We start from the raw sequence: 18,451 nt of genomic DNA, 5'->3' as shown, positions 1-18,451 counted from the left end.
TTCTTGGAGAAGGCAGGACTGGCCCAACCATGGCCAACTGGAAGGGTTCTGGGGGTGAAGAGCATGGACAAAGGCAATGTTATCTAAAAGAGTCCTTTTAGATAGTATCAGGGGTCCTGGAATCAAGTCAGTGCTTTGGGGCAATGAAGCCAACCTGGAGGGCCTTGAAGGCTAGACCAAGTGTCTTAGAGTCTGCCCTGGAGAGGCATGGTGGACTCTGAGCAGGGCTGAGCCATCCTGCTCATGGTCAGGCCAGCATGGTCATCTTTCCTCCAGAGCTTGAATCCAAGCAGAACACCAGGGTTGAATTTAAATCCAAGCTGTAAGCTCTGGGCTTTCTGGGCATTGCACACTTCAGATGCAGAACTGGAACCTCGCAGAGCCTGCCCTGATTCCACAGTTTACACTTCCAGAGTCCCAGGCACCAGCGCCACACAGACCTGGCTCTCACTGTTGCTCTTGATAAGCTGATGACAACAGCCTAGAAGATGAGTGGCTCTGGGCAAGGCTCTCAGTTAGCCTCTTCTGCAGGGGCAGATAAGGACAGGCCCTGCTCACCTTGGCTGAAGAGGCAGCTTAGGCCTGGCCCATGTAGGCATTTGCTAACCATGCCAGCGGCATCCTGGGGGCCAGAGGAGGGGTCTCACCTGGGACGTGTCATGGTTGAAGATGACAGCATTGAGGTCTCCACAGTTGTAATGCTTGATGAGGTCCTCGGTGGTGTAAGGCGCCTGCAGGCTCCCGGCCCGCACACTCTCGTGCTGCAGCAGGGTCTGGTTCAGAGCAAACAGCACCTGCACGGAGGAGACAGATAGTGGTGAGGGTGGTGTTCAGAAATCCTGGCTGGCCTCTGAGCCTGGCTTTCCACTCTGCAGCCCTCAGGACAACAGATCCAAACGCCAGAAGGAGCATGGGACCTGGGTGGGGTGCTCCCAAATCCCCATGCCTGATGCCCGGCCAGCCTGCTGCCACCACAGCCCTCTGCCTCTGCAGGTTCCCACTTCTTCTCTGAGTCTCACTGCCTTACTAGTGACATGGCAGCATGACAATGGGGTTGGGAGTGGTGGGGAGAGGCAGGGGTTGTTTAATTATAGTGCTTACAAGTATCCTAGAGGGGTTGGCGCTGTAATACAGTTAAGCAACTGCTGGGGACACTGGCACTCCATGTGGGTACTACTTTGAGTTCCAGCTGTTCCACTTCCCTACTACTGTGTCTGGGGAAACAGCAGACAACAGCCCAGGCACCTGGGTCTCAGGACTCAAGTGAGAGATCCAAATGGAATTCCAGACCCCTGGCTTTAGCCTGGTACAGTTTCGGCTGTGTTGACCACTTGAGGGGAGTGAATCAATGGATGGAAGATTGAACTCTCTCTCATTCTCTTTCTGTAACTCTTTCAAATAAATGCATCTTAGAAAAGAAAAAGCCTAATATGAACATGGATTCACTTTGTACTCAGGAGTATTCCAAACAGAGCAACCCAGACAGAAACAGAAACAAAAGGCCCAGTGGGATGTCGGGGCCTAGTCCCAAGGCAGCATCTGGAAGCCTCCTTTTCCAGGGCAAGGCCTGGAAGGGCTAGGTATCCATGCTGCCCCTGGCTGCCTTACCTGGTTCTGGAGACCCAGCCATGCCCTGCCAGCCCTGCAGTCAGCAGTATTTGGCACCTGCCCAAGGTATGAGGGCCCTGGGAGAGAATCCAGCCCAGTGCTAACTGCAGAAATTAAGCCCCAAGTAGGGAAGGGCCTGGCTTAACACTCAGCTGCAAGCAGACTCAGCTTTCTCTGAGAAGTGTTACAGATTCCTCTGACTCACAAGGAAGGGGGAGATGCTCAGAATTGGCATTATTTAGCCCCAAAGAAAGACCTGTCACCATGGTGTAAAGTGTCGGGAGGTGGCTTAAGGTCATCTGTGCCTGCTGTGTCCCCAGCCACAGCTCAGGCCTTCAGTTCTCAGACTGTTCATTTGTCTTGCATAGTACCTTGCACAAGTGCTAGCCTCTTGGCTCGCATCCATTCATCTCTCACTGGGACCACTGCCAATAGTCCCTCCCATCTCCCTGCAGCCCACCCTTCTTAGCTAGCCCATTTGTTTTTGCCATGGCTAAAGTATATATATATATATATATATATAATATAGTTTATTTGAAAGAGAGAGAAGAGAGACTTTCCATCTGTTGGTTCATGCTTCAAATAGCTGCAATGGCCAGGACTGGACCAGGCTGACGTCAGCAAGTTCTTTCGGGTCTCCCACGTGAGTCCTGGAACCCAAGTGCTTAGGCTGTTTGCTGCTTTCTTGGGGACATTAGCAGGGGAGCTGGATCAGAAGTGGAACAGTCATGACTAGAACCGGTGCATATGGGATAGGGGTGTCAGAGCACTGGCTTAAACTCATTACACCATGGTGCCAGCCCCCACAGTCCTCTTTTAAAAATACAAATTCCCCACCTTTTCTTTCTTTTCTTTTTTTTTTCCACACTTTGTTGGAGTCCTGCTGTCCACAGGTTGAAAGGTGAGTTCATCAGTAGAACCTGACTACGCTCTAGACCCTGTTGTGGTAAGCAAGCTCTTTTCTCATGAGGTTCTGACACCTCCAAATACTCCAGCTCAACCAGCACAGCGTCTTCTGCTCCCAGCACATCCTCCCCTCCACACGCTGTTCCCCCACATGGAAAACCCTTTGCCTTCTCCATCTTCTTCTTGCAAACTCAAATCAGGCCAGCCAGGCCTTTCATGGATATCTCCTGTGAAACTTCCTAGACTCCCACCTGGCTGTTAGATGGAATGCCTCCCTACCTCAGCCCCCGCCCAGTTTATCCATCCCTTCTATTCATGTTGTTGGCCATGAACTTTGTAGCTCCCAGTGACTGTGACTCTGGATTTGCTTCAGCATGGAATATACTTGATCATTGCAAACAAAGGTCTGGAAAGCACTTGAGTGCTGCTGCTGTTGCTGATGCCCCATGCACTTCCATCAGGACCCCAAGGACAGGTTAGCCTGCTGGAGGATGCTGACATGCAAGGCTGACTCTCCGAGCTAAGGCCTTCCTAGACCAATCCCCAGCCAACTGGCTCCCAGCCATGTTACAAGCCCCGCCAAGATCAGCAGAGCATTCCTTCAAACAGACCCAGGGGCAACAGCAGTGAAGGCTACTGTTGTTGAAACACAACAACAGGCAAGTGACACCCTGTGCTTCTTCCCACCATGGGAAGGACATTCTGCTATTTTTGCTGTTTAGCGACCAGCCTCCCTCGGTTGGCTAGGTGCTTCTGGAAAACAGAAATTGTGCCTTTGTCTCTGAATACACAGCACAGTGTCGCTTCATCCTTTCTTTGTTGCTATGACACCTGCCCTGCTCATTTGGCTCTCCAGGGATGCCTCAAAAGCCCTGAGGAGTCATGTCTGGAACTTCACAGCATGTATGTGTATTTGTGTGTTTCGAGGCACACCACTGCAACCACTAGGGTCAAGAAACACACACTTTGAACCACAAAAGCTCAGGCAATTGACACACTCAGCCTAGACCAAAAACACCAACACAAGCAACACGGCCAAGCATGCACTCCGGGATCACTTCCTACATTTGTTAAGGCTGGCAGGAGAGCTGGGCTGTGCTGGAGACAACACCCAGGCTGCTCCCCTTCCCCAGCTGGCTGGAGATGGGGTCACACCCCCTTGCCGGCCCTACTTTCCTGCCTTCCCCAGGCCTTTCCACTGAAATCTGATCTGCAACCATCTGGTGCAGGGTGTCCATGGCAGCACTATGGCTGGGAATGGGACACAGGAGGCAAGGCCCTGTTGCTGTGGACATTGCTAAGGCAACAGGCACTTCCTCCTGCCTAGCACATGCCTGGGATGAAACTGTCCATATCGAGCTGATCCCCTCTCCATCCCCACACCCCTGCTAGGGGGCCCAGGACAAACTTCCCATGACCACACCTATGGCAGCGTACACCTGGCCTCCTTCCTTGCTTCTCAGAGTCAGCTGGGTGAAGGCACCACCTCCTGACCCATGGTGATTTCATTGATCTTGGGGCACCCACAGATCTGGCTCCCTGGGAACTAGTGTGATTCCTGGAGTGGCTTCTGCTGTTGTGTGATCCCCAGGAAGCCAGGAGGCGCTCTGGGGAGTGACTGTGTTCCAGTCTTGGCAGGTAAGAAATGTGGGGTAACTATTCTGTAAATGTGGCCCATAGGAGAGCAGATCCATGCTTCCGAGGAGCCCCTGGGAGGGCTCTGAGAAGTCACGGACATAGGCGGTTTTCAAACCTTTTTTAGCCATGGAATCTTTTTGCTGTGTTTTGTTATTGTTGTCCAAAGGAACCTTGCTTGGAACTCAAATTGTGGAGCAGTAAAAATGGAAACTCCCCAGCTGACGTCAGGGAAGCAGGTTGGAGCCTGAAGTCATGTAGGCTCAACCCCCTTGCTGGGCAGGAACTCCCAAGGCCTCTGTGCAGAACCCACAGATACCCAGAGCCGAGTTGGAGGACCACTCATCACATAAAAGAGAAGATACAGGGCTGGGAGCAGGTGGTATGGGGCTTGTGCATGATTATGCTGTGAGCTGGGGGCCGAGCTAGCTCAACCTCAGCTCTCCTGGCTACCCTTTGCCTTTGGACCTCAAGGCCGAGGCTGGATTCATGGATGGCCACCTGCATTCACACCCATGCTTGTTCTGGAATGGTGGCAAACAGCAGACCTAGTTGGGGTGGACGTTGTCTTGAGAATGTTACTGTCAGGTCCTTTTCTTGCTCTTAGAACTCTCGCTGTTCTGACCGCTGCACTGAACCTTGGCAGCAGCGGCAGCAGCAGCAGCAACAACAGCAAGAATGCTTGCTGATCCCAAACCAGTCACACTCCTGGCTTGGGAGCCATTCTTTGAGATTTATAAAGCAGTCTTCCTCCGTCTGTTTCTTGGAACATTGTTCATTGAGCACTCACTATGTGGCAGAACATTCTAAGCTCCTAGTGGTGTCTTTAACTTTTATAGAAACTTTGAGGCAAGGATGTGAATAACTGCACTTAGGGGAGTTAAAAAAGCTGCAGGATAGTGGTATGAAGTACCGTGCCAAGGTGACACTGTAGAGAGAGGTGGAGGGGGTATTCAGTTCTGCTCTGAAACCTGTTGCCCTAGTTAACCACTGTCAACTGGGGCTTCCTCCTGCTCTTTCTGGAACCCAGCCAGCAGGGAAAATGTCTATATTCACAGAACAGCAAGGGGAGGGATAGGCCCAAGGCCACATGGCTGGTAAAGACCAGAGCTGTGTGTGCAATGCTGTTTGGCTGTAGCCAGCTCCTGTCACCATGACTTCAATTCCACATACACTTCTTCCCAAGTGTTCTGGATGCTTCTGACTAACAAGACAGCCACACCAGTTCATCCAGGCAGCAGACATCCACTTCAAATTGCTTCTCTGTGGGGATCTGAGATGGTGGATGACTTGGGCATGATGTCCACCTGCATGGAGGCAGGAAGGTAATGTTGCAGCTGGTGTGGCCAGCACATAGGCTGTACCACTGAGGGAAGGCCCCAACTTCTGTGTCCTTCCCCTCCCCATTGCCTTGAATTCCCAGCCTGGGTACTGCTCAGACTTCCAGACTCCGAAGCTTTCTGCTCCCAGCCACCTTGGAATAACAAACCTTTCATGCATGTCGCCATGGCAGCCTGTACTAAGATGATGTTTATGATGAGTCTCAGACATGGAATAACAAACAAAGGGCAGGGACCAGAGCCACCTCCCTGCCTCTGAATGGCTGGATGGAGGCATGGCCACCAAGCCCTGGAGCAGCTCCAACAGCAGTGGCCCCAAGCGGCTGCTGAATATGGGTCCAGAAGTTAAACATGGCTTCCATTTCAGGCCTGGGATGGTACAAGGCAGGCGTCAGCAGTGGGGAAAGGGTAAGAGCAGGTTTATGGTTGCAGAACAGCTTAGGATGCAGTGCTGGCGGGGATGATACAGGAACCCTGAGGTCTGGCCCAGCACTGGCAGTGTGAAGGGAAGGCACCAGAAGGAAGGAGAGTGGGAGCCAGGACCCTTGGGCTAAGCCTGACTTCCAGGAACCACAGCAAGTGCCCAGGCCACTGAATCCGCATCTCTCAGGTGGGCACTGTTATAGGCACTGGAGAAAGAAAGCCACAAAACCCTTCTCTCAGAACCTTCCTGCTGGTGGGGTCACTAGAGACTCCTCAAAGTCTTAGCACAATACTAACATTGAGTGGCGACAAGGAGGTCCTGGAGGACCCCTCATACCTTGAGTCAACACACGGAATAGTTACTGTGAGGCTAGCAGCAGGACAGGCTGGAGTGCTGCTCTTCAACAGACAGGAGGACGAGTATGGAAGGCTGGAGATGCTTAAGAGGCTCTTTGTGGTACTCTGCCCTATGATCAAGGCCAATGGAAAAGCCTGGCCCCAAGCCAGCAGGACCCTGAGAGCACAAAGTCTTCAAGGATCAAGGTTTGGGTCACCTATCAAGTTAGCAGCTATGACCAGGGGCAGACATCATGGTGTTGTAGGTTAAGTTGCTGCCTGCAATACAGGCATCCTATACAGGTACTGATTCATGTCCTGATTGCTCTACTTCTGATCCAGCTCCCTGTTAAGCAGTGGAAACCTGGCCCAAGTGCTTGGGTCCCTGTACCCCCGTGGGAGACCTGATGAAGCTCTTGACTTCCCACTTCAGCCTGGCCCAGTTTTGTGTGTCCTGGGCATTTATGGAGTAAATCAACAGTCAGAAGCGCTCTCTCTCTAACTTTGCCTTTCAAATAAATAAATCCTTACACAGAGAGAAGGAGCAGCATGACTCACTGAGGAACATGCTGGAAACCAAGGGAATGGTAGAAGGAAATGGGTAGAAGAAGGTAGTTGCAAATGCCAGCTTGAACTATGTGATCAGTTAGGCATAAGCAAGGTGGTTGCTCATTAGGTTTGGGAGTAAGTATCTGTCAAGTATCCTTTTCCTCCTTCTCTTATTCCCCATCATGTAATAGACCATTTACTGACTTTAAAAAAAATTTTACTTGAAAGCAGAGTGACAAAGAAAGAAAAAGGTGGGGAGGGAGAGACAGAGAAAGTGAAAAAGAGAGAATGATTTTTCATCTGCTGGTTTATTCCCCAAATGGCAACATTGGCTGGGACTAGCCCGGCTGGGAAGTCTTGGGTTCTTTCTGGCTTCCCTGTGCCCAAGTTTGCAAGCCATGCTGTTTGTAGGAGGTACAGACATAAACGGACATGTGGAGGCATGTCTTTGGGACCTGGATGAGTGGTGAGCTGGGACAGAGGAGGGATGTCAGGGTCTTAGCCATGGGGCGCCATCACAGCTGATGCAGAGGCAAGGGGAAAGGCCACTTTTGCCAGGTCACCATGCCCCTACACAGCCTCCCTGTTGTGTTCCACTCTGGGCCCAACCTGGCAGAGCCTTGTTCCCAGCCCCAGGAACCTCGCCTCTGCCTAGAGGCCTGCAGCATTCCCCCTGCCTGTTCACACCACCCCCTTTGCTATAGAGGTTCCTTCCATCAGAAGGGTTCACCTGAACTAGGGACAAGAAAGGTGCCTGGCCAGGTCCCCCAAAGCATGGGACACTGCCAGAGCAATGACATGTGGGGGTTTTCCTACTGCTCAATGCAGGTCCTTCCCACTTGGGAGCTAAATGCTCCCAGGGCAGCTAATGCTATCTGGGGCTCAGTCACTCCCCCACGCAGCACAGCGCTTGCCACTTGCAGAGTGGATGCTGGAGTGGCATGTGTGGAAGGAATGGAGGGCAGAGAAGCTGCATGATGAGCTGCCCAGCCAGAGACCCTTATCCTGGGTGGCCCCTCACCAGGACCCAGCACACAGTTGAGCAGAGAAGAGACCCCCCGAGATGGATCTGTCGGCACCCGAGGGCTGGGGCGCCAGCAGTCACCACACAGGCTGCCTCCTCCCGGGAGAGAGCTCCGCAGAATTCAGAGCCTGCTAGGCTCCAGCTGAAATTTATTTATTTATTTTCCTCATCCGATCGACAGCCACCAAAGCACTGCCGACTGCTCCCCAGCTTCCTGTCCAGCACTCTGAGATTTCCAGGCTTCCGGTGCAGAATCCTGTCTCCAGGCCCCGGGCTCCTGGGCAGCAGGCATCCAAATAAACATGGGGTTTTCCTGGAGCGGGGCCCAACTCCATGTCTACTGCCTGACTCCTCACTAGGCAGCCCTGGGCACAGTGTTGGCTTACCTAGCAGGGAAAGGGCAAGTCCCACTTTCAGTGAAAACACACACACACACACACACACACACACACACACACACACACACACACACACACAAAAACAATGAGTCTCGGTGGAGTTCTTTTGTATCAGCTTCTGTTCCAGGCCCTGGAGCTGCAGCAGTGAATGTAACACCTAGAGATCCCTGCCCTTATTGCAGCGGGGAAAGCTGGCACCAAGCCGACATAAACAACTGTTGTGCAGAGAGAGCTGCTACGGGGAAAACAAGGCAAAGGAGTGTGTATGTGTGTGTGTCGGGGGGGAATGTGCACAATTTGACATTTTATGCTTGACAATGTTCAGGAAGGGTCAGGATGAGAAGCGACAGTTGACAAGAGGTGAGGAGGGGGGCCATGCAGGCGTCTGAGAGAGCAGGCAGTGGGAATACAAAGTGCAGTGGCTCTGGGGTAGAAGCAAGCCTGATGGGTTTGAGGAGCAAGGCAGGGAGCTCAAACAGTGGAGAGCAATGAGCAAGGGGGAGCTGGCAGTCAAGATCTGTGTTGGGTAAGAGACCCGGAGAAAGCTGACGGCTCACTGCCAGTGGAGTTTCAGTGAAGTGACTCCAACGGAAAGAGTGATGGATGAGTGTTGAATGATCAGACTGTTTACGAAGGTGTGCATGGGATGGTGCATCAGTGAGGTGTAGCAGTAATGGAGGCTTCTCTGCTTCTGTACCTATAGGAGAAGGGAAGGGAAATGAAAGGAAGTGGAGTAAGCAGGGACTTGCATGTGGCCTGAGCTATGGACTTCACAGAAGAGCCTGGCTGCTGGTTGTGGGTCTGGGGGTACTGCCAAGGACATAGTGGGGTGGGTGGAGGTGAGAGACACTATAGCATCCTTCCTGTCCAGCCTGCCCATCTCTTGCCATCTCAGCACAGGGTAGAGCAGGAGATGGAATTGGGGAGTTTATAGCACAAGCTGAGAGGCTATGGAGAGGGTGTGGCGAGGCAAGTCTGAAGGGCCCACTGGGCTCAGAGCTTTGGCTCCCCTAAGGGAGGAAGACAGCGGGTGTCTGAGTGGAGGGCTGTTGGGGCAGCGGGGCCTTCCTGGGAAAGAGGGAGGCAGGGCGGGAGACAGAGGACAGGGCTGGGAGGTCAGACTGAAGATGCAGCAGCTATGCCCACCTTGCCTCCCCCTCTCCAGAGCCTCGGGCGCAACTGAAGAACCACAGACTCAGCCTCCAGCACAGCTGCTCATTGCTCTGTGTGGGGACGGCCACATCCTGCGTGGGTCCTGGGTGCGGCTGGCTGAGCTCCCCGTGCTTCCCTGGGCGGGCATCGGGAGGCCTGACTCACTGGATTTTCTGCCCTTCCTGTCTTTGAACACGTTGTTTCTCCACCCAAAGACCACCCTTAGAGATCCCAGCGTTCCTCTCTGTCCTTCAAGTCGTGCCAGGAAATGCTCATAAATCCGGAGCCACCCACAGGATGACAGCAGCCCTGGGCCTGCAGGGAGGCCGCTAGCTGGGACTGCTGGGCCGGGCTTGGAGCCCAGGGGTCTCTAGAAGAGGCGTTGAAGTGCGGTCTCTCCTGTTGCTGGGCTTGCAGGTTCGGGCACACCTGAACCTGAGAGAAGCCAGAGGCCCAGAGTCTGGTGCTGTAGCCAGGGCAGTGAGAAAGGACAGCACGGTCTCCCAGTGCAGGGGCTTTGTGCTGGGGGCTATAGTTCTGTCCTGCACTTGATCCAACAACCTCTCCCTGCTCCTGCTCCTTCTGCTGGGAAGCTCTGTACCCACTTAGTGACCCCTGAATCTCCTGATTTAAATATACTTTGTGCATGGGAGAAAGGAACAAAATGCACTTGCAAGTCCCAGGGAATCACCTGTCTAACCATTCTAAAGGGTTAAAGAGCTTGGAGCAATTTCAAGCTGATGTAGGAGACGGGGACAAAGAGGTATTGATGATATCCAGTGGGGAGCTACTGGTAAAAGGAAGGGACAGGGCAGTTGGGGCCTGCATGCCAGGTGTGGGCGGAGTTGGCACAGGCTTCAAGCTGGGCTGGGGAGGCTGAGCAGGTGCAGCAGGAGGTGTGCTCATGGCCCAGGTGACAGGGCCTGATGCCACTGACTCTAGACTGAGTCTCTCCACCCTACACATATGACTCCTCTCTGCCTGGTTCTCTGAAAGGATGTACATCCCCTGGAGGTGGGCAGAATGGGTGGGGGAGCTAACAGCAAGCCAACAGAGATCCAGGAAGGGACAACAGTCTCCGTGGGAGGTGATCAGTCAGTGGAGGCCATGGTGACGTCATCATCCTGGCTGTCACTTGATTGCTGCTGCCGTTGGCTGCACATACATCGTTTTTATTTTTCCTGCTGTCCCAAGACCTGCCCTGCTGACACAGCTGCTTCGACTTCAAAAGGCAAGCCAATATTTTCATTTGCACAATCAGTATGAAATTCCTCAAGGGCCTAATTCCTCTGGTCTGACCACACAGCAATTACCCATCTGCAGAGGGGGCGTTGGGGTCTCATGGCACTTCAGTGGTGTGGAGACCTCCACAGTGTTTTGGGGCTGGACAGGGGCCAGAGAGGACTGGCTTGGACAGGCACCCCCAGGTGGCCCAGGGTGGGAGGAGAGCCCTTAGTGTCGATGGGAGAAATCCCAACACACCCAGCACTCCTCTGCTCAGCCGTGACTCCTGCTCAGCATTTAAAACAGCTGCAGGAAAGGGCCGGGCGGTGAGCTGGCTGAAGAACTGGAACCTGCAACAGGCAGGTGCAGAAAGTTCCTGATCTGCTGCTTCAGTGACATGTTGTAAGAATGTAGGTCCTTGGGCTCGGTGCGAGCCTAGCTGCTAAAGTCCTCGCCTTAAACGCAGCAGGATCCCATATAGGGTGCTGGTTTGTGTCCCGGTGGTCTTGCTCTCCATCCAGCTTCCTGCTTGTGGCCTGGGAAGACAGTTGAGGACAGCCCAAGTCCTTGGACCCTGCATCCATGTGGGAGACCTGGAAGAAGCTTGAGGTTCCTGGCTTTGGATCAGCTCAGCACTGACTGTTATGGCCATTTGGGAAGTGAATAAGCAGATGGAAGATCTTCCTCTCTGTCTCTCCTCCTCTCTGTATATCTGACTTTCCGATAAAATTAAATCTTAAGAAAGAAAAGTGTAGGTCTTCTCTAGGTCCAACTTAACCATCTGCCCAGAGGAGAGAATGTTCTGCCTGTTTTGTAGGGGCCAGCATCCTACAAACCTTGTAAAGTATTACCACCCTTCCTTAGAACAGACGCACACACCCACATGTACACAGACTAAGGAACATTTGTTCCCCAGGCGCTGGAGGAGGTCCTGGAAGGCTCTTCTGCAGGTGTTCTGGGGGAAGCCAGAGTGTGTGAACTGAATCCCCACTCAGTCTTCAGGGTTCAGCAGGAATTAGTGCCAGGCCTTGCACTGGGTGCTGGAGGCATGAGTCTAAATCAGTGCCCTTTCTGCCGTTGAGGAGTTCACAGTTAGGTGTGGAGCCCAGTGGGAGGATTTGACATGAGGTTAAGCAGCATTCATGAAAGCTCCAGCCATGGGAAGGACAAGGTAGGATGGCAGCCCAGAAGAGGGCATAATGGGACTCTTAAAAGAGGTGACTTTGCAGAGACACCTGCAGGCATAGTACCTGTCATGCAGACGAGATAGAAAAGGACTTCCAGGTGGTGTTAACAGCCCATGTAAAGGACAAGCGGTGGGGAGGCTGTCAAGCTCAAGGACATGGCAGAAGCCATAAGAAGCAGCAGGAGCTGGGGGCAGAGGAGGGCTCTGGAGCTCAGCTTCATCCTGCAGATAATGCAGAGCCACTGAGTGTACCAAGCATGGTGACTAATCGGCCTTTTCAGTTAGAAACTGTCCTTGGGCTGCAACACGGAGGAAGGATTAACATGGTACACACTCCAGGCAAGAAACAGCCTGGAGTCAGAAAATAGGGAGACCCTCCCTGGACCCCAGGGACTTTGGGGACAGGGAAGAAGTGAGGGGAAGCCATCCTCCAGCTCAAATTGCCCATCACATCCACCTCTCTTCTTCCTGGAGTTTAAAAGCTAGGCACTCACCCTTTGCTCCTCCATGTCAGGAATCAGAGCAGCTGCTGGAAAAGCAGGCCCAGAGTGGCAGGAAGGAAAGGAGATTGCGTGGGACCACACACAGGTTCTTAGGCAGCACTCAGTCTCCTAGAAGACCTGATGCCCCAGGCTGCCACGCTGGCCAACACTCTGCTTGCTGATTGCAGGGACTAACAAAACGGAGGGCCAACACAGGTTGGGGGGTCCTCCCAGAGGAGGTGCACTTTCGGGCGTGGGCTACAGACAAGTGTAGGCGGCAAGGACCCCTGCTACTGACCTGGTAGCCAACAGCTGGGCCAGTAGGACGGAGGATTGCCAGCAGGACCTGAGGTCCTGCCAGAAGATTCTTAGAGGGAGCTGTGAGGTTGAAGCAGATCTCACTCTGCCCAGTGTGGCTCCCGGAGGCAGAATGACCCCTTGAACCAGCTCTTTTGGGGGCTCTCCTCTGTTCCTGTTGCCCTACCCAAGCCCCCCTCCCAAGACAGAACGGCCCATCAGGAAAGCTGCGGGCACCAAGTCTTGCCCATCTGTGTGGGAGCCAGTCTTTGCTCTTCCAGAATGTGTCTGGCTTCTCTGTGTTCTTTTCCCAACACCAGGGCTCAGATTTCAGCTTTGCCGTCTTTTGCCTTGAGTTTAAAAATGTGTTCCTTTTCTGTGGTGGGGAAAGGAGGGGTTGGGGGGCACAGGAGACCGGGCAGTCCAAGTGAAGCAGACAGCCGTCTCCTTCCTGCTGCACACTGCGTTCCCTGGCTCTCTGTGTGATGCTGGGCACCTGCCTATCCTCTCTGGAGACTACTGTGCTCCATGTACTATGAGGAGATCCATGTAGGACCTGAGGACCCCCTGTCACTCGAGTCTCCTGGCAGTGCCCACTGCTGGCCCCTGCTGCCAGGGAGGGTGATTTCAAACAGGCAAAAAGCAAGAGAGAGTGCTTCTGCCTTACAGTGTTGTCTGTGAGGCAGCTCTGTCCTTGCATGTGCCCCAGGCAGGGCATCCTGTGCTGGACACTCAGGACAGGTGTGTGGGCTGTGCCGTGTGCTCTCCAAGCCTGGGAGGCCTGAGCACAGGTGCGTGTGTGTGCCTTCTCAGCCAGTGCCACTGTACAGCATCCTGGGGAGGCGGATGCACGTCCAAGGGACCTGCTCCCCCACACCAAAGGGTCCTTTTGATCACTCTCCATGGTCCCTTTTGTGGCCTGGCCCATGCCATTTGTGTCTCTAACCTCACCCTTCCACTCCCTCCCTTGGTCTGTGTTTCTCCTGTGGCTGCTGGTGGTGGCAGGGACACCATACACTGGGATCTGCACTGTAAAGTCTGGGTCCAGGTTGCATTCCTGTGCCGGGCCACCCTGACCAGATTCAGGAACCATTCAATCTAACAAATTACAATGAGACTGCAGCATTGCCTGGCTGGCACCCCTTCTCACTCCCTTCTGCCCTGGAACAGCAGCAGCCTCCCACATGCTCTCCAGGCCACCTTCGGCAGGGCCTTACCCATCTCCCCAAGCTCCTCTTGCCCTCTGCTCCTTGCTCTGTGAGTTTACTGCCCACAAGGTTTTCCCAAATGTGCCATTTCTCCCACTAGAAGGGGCTAGGCCTGCACTGATGTGCTCTTTCCAGAAATCCCTCTCTAATCTCATGGTTGTCTAGTATCGCTTCAGACAGTGGCTGCAGCCTCAGCTCCTGCAAACTCCCCTGCTCAAAGCTCTCCTACTCCTTGCATTATTTTGTCAAGGTATTCCTAACACAAGGTCTTCACATACTTTTGTGGTTGACTGTTAAACTTGAACCACCACTGGCCATTTTCTTCATGTGGGTCAGGAGAGACCATCACCAATGTCATCTCTCAGGGTCTACATTGGCGGGAAGGAGTCAGGGGCCAGAGCCAGGAGTCAAACTCAGGCACTGATATGGGACACAGGTGTGTCCCACTAGGCTCATACTGTTGATGTTCCCATTGCTCATCTCATTTGCCAGATGAATAAAGGAGACAGAGTGGGTGAGCTACTTGCCTGGAGTCACACAGCAAGTAAGGACAGTGTGATGACAGCAGTGGATGATGGTCACATGTCCCTCTCCATGGAGAGGGGAGGCAACAGATCTGACGCAGTCACTCTCAGAGCCCAGGGGCAGTCCAGGGCCTGCTAAAGGGAAGAAAGGAGTGGGCACAGAGATGGGATGGGGAGACACACCTGCATGCCAAGTTGTGGTCCTGGGGCAGCCAGCAAGCTCTACAGGGGCAGCCTGAGGCCACATGTTTCTTACCCTGGATCTCCAGGATGGCTGAGAACCAGCAATGCACAGCGAGTGGTGGTGCTTTGCCTGGCTCTGGGGAACAAGAACCTCAAGATGACAAAGCCTCGCTCAGGGCTTCTTAACACGCAAGCTCCTGCATGCACATCTGAGACAGGCGGAGGCACTGGCTGTGCTGTAAGCCCTGCTGGTGCGAGGCATGGCTGGCCCCCAGGGTCCTGACATCCGCCCCTGGAGACCCACCCCATCCCTCCATAGTCCTGGCTGTCTACACGTTGGCTTGCTCCAGCGCCCCGGGCCCGGGCCCGGCAGTGCTCAGCCTGGCGTGGAGTTTGCGCCCAGCAGCAGCCGGCCTGGGCGGTCAGTGAGCCCAGGAGGCTTCCTTCCCAGCTCCTCAGCCCCCGCCTTTGAAGGGGATCAGGTTCCCCTACAAACATAATTGAACGAAAATATGAGAGAGAAAAGGTCTTTGTTCTCCCATTTACAGCGTCACAAAATATGTAACAAATTAGCCGTTTATGAGGGAAGAGAGGGACATGGGCTGGGTCCGCACAAGTGGGCCTTTCACAGAGGCGCTTGGGGGGCGGCCCAGGAACTCCAGGTCTGCCACCCCCTACAGCCAGCACGTACAGGATGTGGGGCAAGCCCAGGCCCTGGCTCACCCAGGCTGGGATCTGGAGGAGGCCTGTGGGGCACCCCATGGTGCCAAGCAGCTCAGGGCAAATCCCGCACGAGGAGAGTCTGGTGCCTGGTATAGGGCACCCTGCACTCCGGACTCTCCACTCTGGTGACATGACCTGTGGCCTTTTCTCTGTGCCTGCTCCCAGCTTCCCTCTCTTCCTGCTGAAGGTCTCCCCACCCCTAATGGGCAGGGTTTTGGCAGTCCTCTCTAAGGGGTTGTCCAATGTACTCAGGATGCCATGTCTAACTCTGGAAGTGCGTGTGATTTTCTCTTCGGCCCTTCTGCTTTCTGGCTGAAGTATCAGTGTGCAGGAATGGTGATGCACACAGGAAGGTGGGGTGCTGGCCAGGCAGGAAGATCCCTCAGCAGAGGTGGAAATGGCACATCCTCTGGGTGCCTGGAATCACCAGAGGGCAGGATGGGGACAATCATGTGGGCACTCCCTGGGTTGCCCAGTTGTGTGACTTGACCCAGTGTCAGGATTGATGCCAGGGTGCTAAGGGCACAAGGGCCTCTTGCACTCTGTGGCTTATTATCTCCTGGTTTGGAGTTCCTGGTTCCCAGGGTCAAACCACGCAGCTCGTACCTTGTTCCCCGATGTTTGATGCTGTGGCAGCTGGGCCCACAGCCCAGCAGTGAACGCACTACCCATTTGCTTTACAGCGATCTATGCTCCCCTGCTTCTGGCCACAGGGACAGGGCTGGGCATTGCCCTGCAGTCCTTCAGGGTCAGGAGGCTCGGGCTGCAGGAGCAGGGACAAACAGGAGACGGAGGGCTCATGCCTGGCTAGGGTAAGGGGTCCCCTGAAATGCTGGGCTTCTGTGTGAGTATCTCACGCGTCTGGTGTGCAAGCACATCACCTCCCTAGAACTGAATTTATTTATTTGGATTGTATTTTAACTGATCCTCACAAGGCTGAAGCTAAAGTGCATGGATTCATGAACACTTGCTAAAACTTTGCCAGTCAAGCCAAGCAACTTCAAAGCTAATCAGCAGCAAAGGGCAATTGGCCTCATTGCTTCCATTCCTGGAGTCTGGCAGCAGATGGAGGAGTGGTTCTGGTGTGGACGTGGCACACTGCAATAAACACGGCAGAGTGCCACAGTCTCTGTGCAGATGGGCTGATAATCCCTCCCAAAGTGGCTGGTACCAGGAAGGATTTCCCATTTCCAGAAATGAAGGGGGCACTCCACCCCAACCTCATGGCCACTGCTCCAGATTTGGCGGGTCAATCCTTTCAAGGCAGGATTCTGAGCAGCTAGGTGGCTAAGTCCTGCACTCACTGGGTCTGGGAGAGCAGAGGTGGAACTGGGAATAGATGCTGCCCTCCAGCTTGCAGCCCAGGAGGAAGCAGCTGTGGTTGCTCCCTCTTCACCAAGCCTCAGAAGACCAGCATGCTCCACTGGCCTTTCCTTTCTCTCTGAAGGCCACTCCAAATGGTAGTCTCCTCCCTAGGCATGCCCCCTCTCTGCTCACTCTGCTGTGCTTCTCTACAGCCCGTATCCACCTGCTGCTATGCTAAATCGGTCACTGGTTTACCCTGCTTATTGCTCATCCCCCTACAGCCTGCTCTGAGGATCGGATGCTTGCATTCTCCATCTCCAGCCCTGGTCCATGGGCTGGAGTCATAGCAGTATGAATGAATAAATGAGCCTTGTGGCATTTTACTGCCACTTTCCATTCCTGGGTCTTCCTATGCAAATTCAGTCCTCTATTCCTCCTTCCTTTCATCAGCAGGGTACCGGTAGTTCCTGAGGGAAAAGGGAAGGAAGGCAGTGTTGGCACTACCAAGCCCACCACTCTCGGATAGGTGGCGCTGAGAGAGGGCCGGAGCCTCTCCAGAGCAGACCAGGTCCAGGCAGACCTGGGGATGTGCTTGTGGAACTGTCAGAGTCCTGGCCAGGTCAGAGAGGACCTGGCCCTCTGCAAGCCTGGTGGGAACCTCAGGGGTGGGGGGAACTTGGAGCTGGGCACAAGCAGCAGCAGTAGGCAGGCCACTTTGTCACTCAGCTGTATTCCCTGGCTGGCCTGGCTTTCTTCTCTCCGCATCCTTCATCCTTCTACCCACATCTACCCTGCTGGAATCACTTCCTATATTCCCTCATCAGGTAAGAAGAACATCTGTACTCATTCAGCAGATGCCATTCACTAAATATTGAGACCTGCACACACACACACACACACACACACACACACACGCTCTTTTCAGATCCTGTGAAGCAGCTATTTAATACATCAGTTTTTAAAATAACAGAATAATAGAACTAAGGCTCAGTGAAGTTACATAACCTGCCAAGGTCATACAATAGTGGCAGGAAGCCTGGGCCCTCAAAGTTCTCTTCTGGATCTTGGGGTAGCCCCGTCCTCGGCTCCCCCAGGTCAGGTGCTGCTTGGCCTGGTGTTCCCACCTGACATTTGGTTTCTTGCTTATCACTTCTCCCTTGCAGAAAGCCTCATGGTGAGCCCAGGTTCTCACTCTCTGAGCCGAGAGGGGCTCCTGGGTGTGCCAGCAGCCTGGAAAAGCCCAAGGCATCGCCTCCATGCAGTGATGCTAAGCAGGTAGCCCATCAGAGGGTGGCTATCCTCCAAGCTGTTCTGTGTAAGGCCTTGGGGTTTGCAGCCTGAGTGAGGTGTGCAGAATCCTGTTAACAGGTCCATGCTCTGGCTCCAGCCTAGCTAAGCACGCTTTTGGCAGTTAGCTTACCCCTTCCAAGTCCTTACTTGAGACATGGAGAGCCAGAAAGCCCAACGCTACTTGAGGACTGCGTGTCTATGTGTGCATTCGTGTGTGTGCTGGTGGAGGTGAGGGACTGTTGGATCCTGACCCAGCTCCAGTCAGTCCCTGCTGTGGGAGCCAGGAGCAGCACTCAGAGCTGGGCCACACTGCTCCCAGGAGGTCTGCCATGTCCCAGATCACTCCAGCTTTTAGACTGTTCACACTGAGCTGGGAGAGGGGAGGGGCTCTGACTCAGTGTGGCCCTCTGCTCCTCCTCCTCCCATCATGCAAGCACCTCGCAATCCTGAAAATGCTGGCAGAGATCTGGGGCAGAAACCACCTGTGTCACCCAGCTCTCCAGCTGGGCCACCCCTGAGCCCAGTTGCCATCTGTACACCCCTCAGGCTGTCATCGTTCCTCTTCAAAGCAGCGGATGCAGACATTCAGGGGAATGACTGTCTAAGGGGCTGGAACAATGAGGTGCCGCTGATTAACTCTCAGCCAACCAGAAAATGT

The 18,451-nt window shown here is 53.9% G+C and overlaps 1 protein-coding gene across 1 annotated transcript in view; it reads right to left on the bottom strand.

Annotated features, from left to right (window-relative positions):
- The window catches only part of TRABD2B (TraB domain containing 2B), a 185,876-nt gene that overhangs the window by 28,683 nt on the left and 138,742 nt on the right, over nucleotides 1-18,451 (bottom strand). The window contains exon 3 of the mRNA XM_040978621.1: nucleotides 648-794. Coding sequence (XP_040834555.1) covers nucleotides 648-794 — 147 coding nt within the window. The remainder of the gene's footprint in view (nucleotides 1-647; nucleotides 795-18,451) is intronic.

This window comes from Ochotona curzoniae, unplaced genomic scaffold, assembly GCF_017591425.1.
Source record: "Ochotona curzoniae isolate NIBS_2020 unplaced genomic scaffold, NIBS_Ocur_1.0 contig_291, whole genome shotgun sequence".
Lineage (NCBI taxonomy): Eukaryota > Metazoa > Chordata > Mammalia > Lagomorpha > Ochotonidae > Ochotona > Ochotona curzoniae.
Note: the sequence above shows the minus strand (reverse complement) of the source record. Positions and strands in the feature narration are given on the sequence as shown.